The following is a 10,300-nucleotide window of genomic DNA, read 5'->3' as shown; positions in this document are numbered from 1 at the left end:
TATCACATTCTTCCTTCAAGGAGCCCATCCTTGGGGGGGGGGTGCCATCCACCCCCCATTTAGAACCACAATAACCCTGTGAGGTAGGCTGAGCAAGGGTTTGCCCAAGTAATCCTCATCACAGTGTAGGGATTTGAACTACCATCTAATTAGTTTGTGCCATTCTGACAATTGTTAGGCAATACATTCTTTTACTGTCACAAGTCATTTCTTCCATTGAATTAATTAACCAAATGTTCAGACTTGATTGCTTCATTATTATAAAAGTAAAACCCTTCTACATTGTGAGATTTCAATTGTATCTTAATTAGCCCCTTAGGGAAGCATCTTGACAACATGAAGTACCCTCCATAGAGGGGGACATATGGAATAGCATGGATGTCATTTCTCACCTTTGCTGGGTTCACTAGGATGGCAGAGGAACTGGTGAGTCAATCAGCTGAGATCTAGCATGTATACATTCATTCACAGTTGATTTCAGAAGCAGTGAAGGGGGGAGAAGCTGGCTGGGTTTACATAAGGTATGCCATGGCTTGCCTAACTTCACTTTGTTAAATAAGCCACAATTGGATGGGTTTACTAACATGCCGAACCATTAACCGTGTCTTAGAAACCACAATGTCCAACAAAGTAAACAGAACCAAACATTGTGGATTAGTAATACATAATGTGAACCAGATTGGTCTCTTAACTGAAGCAATGGAGATTCCAGTTTTGATCAACAGTAGAAGGGGAAAGGAAGAAGAGATCCTCTCCCAGATAGTTGGTTATCTAGCCTCTGCTTAATGCCAATAGAGAGTCCACCAACTGAGCAGATGGTCTGCTCCGCTATTAAATGTTTGTACCAACAGGAAGGTTGTAATATTTCATCAAACCCCATTTTCAATGAACCCATGTTTGGGTCCTGAGTTTGGAGCAACCAAAAAATCATTTGTTCTGTTATTTATGAGACAGTTCTCCAGATATTTTAAGATGGTTATCCTATTTCTCCAAGCTAAATGTGCACAAATCCCTTCATATTTTTCTTTTAGTATTTAGGCATCACTTTTCATACCTCCTTCAGGCACTACACTGTCTCAAAGTATAATAGCAAATTCCACAATTCTTGGTAGGCCTCTGACCTGATCTAGCAAGACAATCCCAATTACGTATTTAATCAACCAGTCTTTTATAAGCAAAACATTTTTATTAAATATATTTTAATATCTTTAATCAATGCCATCACAGTCTTGCTTTGTTTATAATGAACTGGTTATTTAAGAACCCCAGAAGCCACCTGTCTGGCTGGAACTGTAGAAAGGACAGTTTATGGTTAGTAGCCTGTAATCAGTAAAATCCCTTAACTAATTCATAAGCAGAGCAAAATGGTACTAATCTGTTTGAGGCTTTTCTTAACCTATCAGAGGTCTATCATTTCCAGTGGTGGAACTCAAGTGCTCTTCAGCTAACTGACTAATAGCTCCTGATAAATTGGGTCTCTCTGCATTTATGTCTAAAAAAAAGCTTGAGTAGCCAATGGAGTAGTTGTGTCCTGAAAAAGTGGGATATTGAGGGTGCCTTATTAATAAACCAATTAAACCCACTGTATGGAACTGATGCTCAAAGTTTCTTTGTGGGTTCAGGAAGAAGGGCAATAGGGCCAGGTTTATTTAGACAAAAGTTGGTTGCCTTAACCTCTGAATCCTGTCCTTTGCTCTGGCAGTTCTCCTACGTCTTCCTTCTGGGTTTAGCTGCTTACCCCAGTTTCTACTACATCCTGCGTTGGATCCTGCTTCACTTCGGGCAAATGGAAATCTTCTACGCAGTCTATGTATCTGCCAGGTGGGAGGCTCCCTGGAAACCTGGACTCTAGAAGGAGCACATGCTAAAGGACTAGGGGAGAGAATCACTCAGAGCTCTTCCGTGAGCACCCACCCACCCAGCCCCACACCTTCTGCCCATCCCTGTTTTACAAAACCAGCATGCTACAATGCCCACAGTCAGCCATAAGGTGTCACTGCTGATTTAGTTACTTCCTCCTGGCAGCCAATTTCCCTTTTACCTATCAAAGGTTGTATCAGGGTCACCTCTCAGCAGGTGGAAGATTATCCCTTAATGCTTTAGGAGGGGAACAGGTTAGCCACCCCACAGTCTCCTTCCCCCTCCACAAACTGAGCTGAGATTATAGGCTTAGCCAAGTGTCCAGTGATCCTGCCAGAGAAGGGGAGAGGCAGAGCTCAGGGAAGTTATGCTTTGGTGTCCTGGGGGTTAAATTATGATGCCTGATTAGCTGCTGTGGAAAAGGGGGAGCAACATTCAACCGGCTTCCAGATTGAAAGAAGCAACGGGTTAACTCTGGGGACCCTGTAATGAGATGTTAAGGACACAGCTATCTCTGTCTCCAGCCCCATCCCTCTGAGATGCCCCAAACCTCCAGCTCAGACCTCCAATCCTGAGTCAGATCCATCCCACCCAGCTCTGCCCCCCAACCTGCAGGTTCCCCACGATCCACCTATACACAGACCTCATCCTCCGTCTCCCACCATGCCTTGCAAACTGGGCCCTGAGCTTCCTTAGCGGTGATTATTTCACACTGAGCTGTGCTGCCCTGCTCTTTCTGCCGGTCCATCTGCACAGCGCAGTCCACTGTCTCTTTAAGTTGCTCCCGCACTGTGCTGACAGCTGCTCCCCCTCCCTCCCTCCCTCCCTCCCTCCCCCGACTGTGTCTCTCTCTGTGTCTGTCACAGCAGCTCTGCTAGGGACCAACCCTCCCACCGCCATCCCCCCCTTCCCTCTCCATCCCCCCTCGCCCCCTGGGGGACCATGAGCCTTCCTCGTGGACACCCGGAGGGAGCCCAGCCCCACTGACCCTCCCCATCCTCCGCTCTGCCCTCCTTCCTCCTCCTCCTCCCCCCATCACCCCAACCCTGCAGCCTGAGCGAGATGTTTCACGCCTTGGTAGCAGGGAGCATTGTCTTTCCTGGGCTCTTCCTGTTGTCCAAGAATGGCCTCAAGTGGCTACCGGGCCTGCGATGGGAGGAGGCTGACGCGGTCATCGTCTCAGCCAGGTAACCAGGGATGCAGAAAGAGATGCAAGCAGGATCTAGTAGTCCAGAGGGTGGGCAGGAAGGCAGGTAGGCAGGCAGCAGGCCTCAAGGATGAGCTGCTGGGCACCTGGATTTTTGTTGGTTTGTTAGTTTGGTGTGGGTGGTTTTAAGGAGAAAGGGGGAAACTGTGGGTCCTGGCGAGATGGATATGGGAAGGGAGACTTTTGGAGGGGGAGTGGTATTAGGACTCACTAGCAAGCTTTCCTGGTGGCTTCAAAAGGAGAGGTTAAAGCTGGAAGCCAATTCTGGGACTCACTGGGAACAGAGGAGGGTGCATTGAGTTTCAAACTATCTTGGCCCTGTAGGGATCTCAATAAATAGAAAGGTGTCCAGGATTTTCTGGAAGAAGCATTGTATTGGGGCTGTGAGCCAGTCAGTATTCCTAGGTCCCCACAGGGGGAGCGGGACTGATGAAGCAAAAGCAAAGAACACAGCAAGAGCTGAAAGGGTGTCACTACCCCCTCTTGATAACCCAACAGTAGTGATAACTCATGAAAGTCAAGGTTTCCTCTTAGCATGGTGTTTTGAGCATAGGACAGAGGTGTCACCAAGCTGGTTATTGGGGTCATTGTAAGTTTGTTAAGCTGTAAGTTAAAGTACCCACAGCCTGCACTCCAAAATTGAAATTCTTTGAAAATAGGAGGTTAGGTGTTTTGTTGACATGTAGTAAGGGATGTTTGAAAAATGGCATGTAGTAAAAGCCCCAGGGATGTCTTCTGAGATGGGGGTGGGGGACACCCAGTTCCCCTCATCACTTAGGAGGTTTTCTCTGAAGCATGAAAACCACTCCTCTATGGACTGAAATCACATGATAATACAGCATGCCAGGGTCAATGGACAGCCGAACCATTTAGCTATTACTACTTACCTCCAAATATATTCAGCCGATGGCAGCTGTTATGGGATGGCAAAAGGAGTGTGGGTTGGAATTAAAGCTGTTGGTCAAGGCTGGCAAAGTTCTGGAGATATTAGTCTAGGCTGGCTCCCAGAGTATTTGATTGGGACTGAGAACTACTGTTTTGGCCTCATAACCGGACTTACAATGGCAATAGGGTTCTAGAGTCCAAGAGAAGAGGAGGGAGAAACCACAATTACTTAAACTTCTTACCATTTACCATTTCCTACCACAGACTTGTCTCCTCAGTGCAGGCCATTATGGCTTCCACAGTTGGCTACATCGTCTCCTCATCCTGCAAGCACATTATCGATGACCAGTAAGTCAGTATTTATGGTGTGCATGCCAGGGCAGCACTGTGGTGCAGTAATCTCATTCCTACCCTAACCCCATCCCTACCTTACTTTCTGCATGCATCCCAGCCAGCTTCTTGGCAAGGTCACGCTAGTGAGAAACTTGACACCTGCGCCAGGAGTGGGACCAAATTTAGAACAGGATGACAGTGACATGTTCCAAGCAGATGTACCGCAATGAGTAAGCTGGCTCAGGAAGCTGGAAGCAGGGCACAGAGTTTGGGGCTACCAACAGGAAGTGCTGTGGTAGAAGGCAGTGTAGGGTGAAGCATTGGGTTGTGGAAATGGAGAGAGTGTGTTCTGGATGCTGTCCCCAAAATAGGTGTTTTGGTATAATGGGGACAAGGGGGAGGAGATGCTTTGCATATGAAGACTGCATACACATTCCACAAAACCAGTAGGGGTGTTAGAGTAAGCAGGGCAAAAGTAAGGAGGGCAAAACCCAAGCCTTTCTGAAATTGCTCGATAGAGCGCTGTCCATGGTGCTGGAAAAACGGGCCTCTGCGTTGGTACCTTCCTTTTCCAGCACCATGGACAGCCCCACTCAAACTACTGTACTCCTAAATCCTCATACAATATATGGGACAGCTGATTTCCAGAATTTGTGCAGGAAACAAGCTCCAGGATAAGAATTGTCAGTCCCACTGGCTTCTGGGAGAGCTGCCAGACCTCAGTCTCTGCAGAATCCAATTTGGCAGTAGGGCAGTTCTGCAGGACAAGTAGGACTGGAAACACAGCACAAGTCCCACACAGGGGAATTCTGAGGACACAGCAGGATAGAGATGGGGGTGGATGGTGGCTGCAAGATATGGCAGGGGGTGTGGTTGGATCCATTTCAATCATGTCCTCTCTTGCTTTTTTCACAAGGATAGTTTTGTTTCTCACTAATGAATTTAGTTGGGATTAATTCCCTCCCTGGGTGACGCTAGATAGGCACGTGGGAGCAGCAGAGGGAATTAGACCAAAGGAACAGCTGTTTCTTTGCTGATTTGCATTCTGTGTATGTGTAATTAAGTTTCATTGGGCAGCCAGTGATGAGGAATTCCAGGGCTCTTGGGGAGGAGGAGGTTAAATCAGAGGGAACTTGGATTGTTGGGTCCTCTGCCATGAGCTCTGATTGGATATGCACAGAGGGAGGGAGCTATGAGATAAGACTTCTGTTAAGGATGTGAAAACTGTCTCAGCATTTTTATTCTCACAAAAATATCACTGTGCCCCTTACACAGCAAATCTCTTTCTGGAAAGTAAAATGAGGTTTCCTTGGCAACATTTCAACACTTTTGAAATGTCCTCTTAATTGACCCTGGTGCCTAGACTTCCTCTGATTTATGTAGGATCCTTCAGCATGGAAATCAAATACTGCTCTACCCATTCTCAAAGCATATACCCTATTCCTCCTAAATGTGCTTCAGACCAACATTTCCTACTTTTTCTTAGGTCTGGGCTCCACACAAGGACTTTTGAGCCCAGCATCCTGCACTGCACTGCTGCTTTGGCATTTGGCCTAATCACCTTGCATGGAGCAGAAAGTATTGTCAGCAGAAATGCTTGGGAGAGTGAGAGAGATAGCAAAGAGAGCTAGCTGAGCAAGGGATATGACAGTTAAGAAGTCAGGTCCCATCTGTAAATAAACACTGCTTCATTTATCTCCATTTCAGCTGCTATTTAGCAATTTCAAAAATTTGTCCAGACCAGGAACTTCTTTAAACATCAGTATTCTCCTGATAACCGCTTTAAGTGGAATGAGACTAAGCCCAGCTTCTTGAATTTACATTAATCCCAGTGCCTTTTTATAGAGTTGGTGGGTTTCTAAGCAAACTTGAAAGCATGGTTCCTAGCCTGATGGTAGAAAGTCAAAACATCCTGTTAATAAAGGCAGTAGTATGGTAGGATCTGATAAGTAAGGAGGAACTTATCAAGTGTTCATGTCCTAGGTGCAGTGGTGGGTGAAGTATCTTAGAAATGAGGTGTAAGCAAGTGAAACTGGAGGGACCACATTTGGTCCAGTAGCAGAGTATTGTGATCAGGATCAAGGAGTGGTAGGGAGAGACAGGATGATGTGAGCAAAGCAGAATCTATGCTATCATTGTCCTTGGGAATGAAGCACATCAGCATGTCATCAATTACTCATTGATTGTGGCCTTGAGCCTGTTCCAGAGGCGTGGGGAGTATCCTCCTCTTCTACCCCCTTTGCTCATGGCTCAAGTTCTCTGCAGGGACTACTGTGGCTGTTAGCTGCTTATATTATCTTACCCTTTTTCACCTTTTGCAGGCACTGGCTGACTTCCACCTACACCCAGTTTGCTGTCCCCTACTTCATCTACGATATCTACGCTATGTTCTTGTGCCATTGGCACAGGTACCAGGTCAAAGGGCATGAGTCAAGATGTGTTGGGACGCAGACGCTGCACACTGCCATTCGTGCCTACTTGCACAAGGAATTACTGATGGTGATTCACCATCTTTTCATGGTGTTGGTTTGCTTCCCTGTGTCTGTGGTGAGTGGGACCAGGGGAACTTACGTGCACAGATGAGGAAGGGAAGGGAAGGGAAGGGAAGGGAAGGGAAGGGAAGGGAAGGGAAGGGAAGGGAAGGGAAGGGAAGGGAAGGGAAGGGAAGGGAAGGGCTATTGATCCATGCAGCAGAAATTGTAAAAGAAGGATGCTGTGCTTTAGAAGGTGCTACCCCCCCCCCATAGTTCTATCATGTTTCTCCATTTCCCCCCCTTCAGCTGTGGCGCCAGGGCAAAGGTGACTTCTTTCTGGGTTGTATGTTGATGGCTGAACTCAGCACCCCTTTTGTCTGCCTTGGCAAGGTCCTCATCTTGGTGAGTATGACCTGCTATTGAGCTTCTCTTGGGGGAGGGGGGAAGAGAGAAGTCCAGATTGGTTTTTACCTTGGGGTACATTACAGGTTTTGTATATTGGTTGTTTTGCTTGTTTGTTGACATTTTGTATGGTGTTTTTATCTGTTGTTAGCTGCCCAGAGTTGCTAGGGTAAGGTAGGAGAACATAAAAATCTAAATAAATAAATAAGAGGAAGGCAGAACAAGTTCACTCAGTGCTACAGAGAGCTGAGAAACAGAACAATTAGCCAAACCCACCTAAGTTAGCCTTTCAACTCTTTGTTCCTCTCTCCACAGTACAAGCAGCAGCACACTCTTCTCCACAAGGTGAATGGCATGGCCATGCTAATCACATTCTTCTGCTGCCGAATCCTGCTCTTTCCATATATGTACTGGGTATATGGGCAATATGCTGGCTTGCCCTTTTACCGTGTACCCTTCTCCATCCCCGCCGAGTACAACTTGGGATCGGCCATCCTCATGGCTCCCCAGATATACTGGTTTGGCCTCATCTGCCGTGGAGCGTTCCGTGTCTTCCGTGGCCGGGGTACCACCAAAGAACAAGTATTGCGAAATGGGCACAGGCTGGATACACAGGCCCTGGACTAATGCCTCTCTTGCCCCCTCCCTCAGCTGCAAACGGACAGACCACCTTTTTCCCCTATAACTTATTTATTGGGGTGATGGGAGGGACTGGATTTATTGGGGAAGCTGGCTCCTAGGCCAAAAGGGATACGGGAGGGTCTGGGAAGGGGGGAGGGTCTCAAATGAAGTGTTCAGAGGGCACAAAACCAAAGTATTCCTTGGTTTGGTATGTGAAAATCCTTTGCCAAAGGAAACCCTCTAAATTTGCAATGCTGTCAGTATTTTGAAATGTCTATGAGTTGTGTTGGGGTTGAACCAGAGTGTAGTCCTAAGCCAAAGGGAATACTGAGGATATCTATGTTGGGGAGATATTCAGGCCAGTTGGGTACCAGAAGAACAAGAATAAACTGGACGTGGGGCTGTGAAGCAAAACAAGATCACTAGGGCATCAGGGCTCTGTCAAACCAGAGAATGCATATTGGCTATTTCTTGCTAGATTATGATTAGATGACCCAAGATTATCTGAGCCAGCCAAGGAGAAAGCCCATGTGGTTCATATTACCTGAAAGCAGTACTGTAGTGTTGGATAGGAAGAATAAGTAAAATTCCCCCAATACTATTTTCTTTAGAGTTGCAGGATCTCCATCATATTTAAACACGATGGAGAAATAATATTGGGTTTGGACTGCCCTCACCCCATGTGGCAATCAGGGATCTATCAGCAGAATTAGTTACATTTGTAGAATAACCAATAAGGAAACGCTCTTATCATTTTTTGGATGCTAGTAAAATATGTGGTTGTCAGTATTACTGGAATGTCACCTACCCAGGATATTTCATTCATTCATATGTGTGTGTGTGTGTGTGTGTGTGTGTGAACACACACACACAGATGCGTGTGCGTGTGTGCACGCGCGCGCACACACACACACTATATCCTCTGTAGCAAGATGATCAGAGGGGTGCTGCTTAAAGAACATATGCCCCCCTGCCTAGCAATAACCAAACAAGGGAAACACATTCCCTCTCCTCTTGACACCTTCTCCTCTGTTCAGTACAGAATTCCTTCACTGCTCACTCTTAGACCCCTCCTCACTTCATAGGGCAGGGATTCAGCTGTAAATAGAGAGCAGGGTGGGATGTATTTATAACCCAAGGTCTGCCAAGTATTAAAGGAGCCTTTATCTACTGTCAGCAGAGGGGCCGCATGTGTCGTTTATTAATCGCTCCCCCTCCCAGCCTCATGTGCATTGCCGAGCCCCATATTTAGATCAGTCTGTTCCTAAAATCTTTGAGGGCCACATAACTGCCTCCAGGACTCTCCCTTTAATCTTCTTCTGTTTCTTCATCAATGAATTTCTCGCAAATACAAACAAATTCCAAGGCCAAATCATCAGGAGCGATGGTGGAATGAAGCAGAGGAAAAGCCAGTTGGCTCAGGAACTCTAGTAGCCTTCTCTAGTAGTGTTGTTTCCGTAAAAGCCTGAAATGAGGAAGGATGAGAAATCAGATCCTGGGGGAAGTGTGTGGGAGCAAAGCACAGCTCCCAAGAGCACCAAGGGAAGGGGTTCCAGCCAAGGCACAACGAATGTGGGCTTGGTGCAACACTCACCCTTGGACAATCTGATAAACAAAGAACAGCAGGATTACCAGGATGGATCCCACCAGGATGTAGCGCAGTAGCTGAGGGAAGGTGCCTGTAAGAGACAGAGAAAGAAGGCTTCCCATGGGCCACCACAACACTAGCAGAGACCGAGGAAGCCCACTGCTCAGAAACAAGCTGGAAGGGCCTACACAGGGCTCTGCTTTCTGGCTTAGGATCTAACAAGGGGTAAACCTGTAAAAAAAAGCCAGGGCAAGGACTTGGATGCATAACCTATGTGCTACCATTCCAGTAAGTGGTCCTCCCTTGGATTTCTATTTTTAATAGGTAGGTTTGGAAGCCCCCCCAAATGGTGGGGGGCAACATACTTCTGGTACATACTTCCACATGGGGGGTGAGGGCTGTAAAATGAGGGGAGTACATCACATATGTGGGCAGCTTATGCTGTTTTTAGGTCCTACACTAGAGTTTTCATGTGTTTCCTGTTGCTTGATTTCAGCCTTCAGAGAGGGGATTCCTGCAATCCCTAGAGGGAATTCAGACTGATCTCACTTGGGGCAATAAATTCGGGCTTTTCTCCAATAAACTTATAGACAGCAAAGATCTTCTTTTTATCAGAGTCAGGGTAGTCAAACCAAAGCGTCTCATGTGACAAGGAATCCATTGTCTTGTTGGCATCTAGTTCTTCCGCAGGTGCTGTGGGCCGAAGGAGCAAGAAACACGCCCGTCAGAGAGCACAGAAAAGCATTCCTGTTGTCAGTGGGAAGTTACACTTCTTAATTGGTTCATATTATTATTGATCATGTATCTTCCCCACCTTTTATTTCTGTTTTCAGAGACGGTGGGCCAGTCACTTCATTTTTCCAACAGCAGTAGCCACCCTTAGATTACATTGTCATAATTTTTCTATCCACCCCCCCTTTAACATTTTAC

The 10,300-nt window shown here is 46.6% G+C and overlaps 1 protein-coding gene across 1 annotated transcript; it reads left to right on the top strand.

Moving 5' to 3' along the window:
- Positions 1-246: 246 nt before the first annotated feature.
- On the top strand, positions 247-7,788 carry TLCD3B (TLC domain containing 3B). The gene is made up of 6 exons (XM_025164172.2): positions 247-426; positions 1,703-1,821; positions 4,217-4,300; positions 6,607-6,832; positions 7,066-7,161; positions 7,477-7,788. The coding sequence occupies exons 1-6, from the start codon at positions 379-381 to the stop codon at positions 7,786-7,788; spliced, it is 885 nt and encodes a 294-aa protein (XP_025019940.2). The 5' UTR covers positions 247-378.
- Positions 7,789-10,300: the final 2,512 nt, after the last annotated feature.

The sequence above is a fragment of the Python bivittatus genome, unplaced genomic scaffold (genome assembly GCF_059951505.1).
Source record: "Python bivittatus isolate LINGU-HERP-01145 unplaced genomic scaffold, Pbiv_v1 ctg000440_np1212, whole genome shotgun sequence".
Taxonomy (NCBI): Eukaryota; Metazoa; Chordata; class Lepidosauria; order Squamata; family Pythonidae; genus Python; species Python bivittatus.
This window is presented reverse-complemented; position numbering and strand designations above follow the sequence as displayed.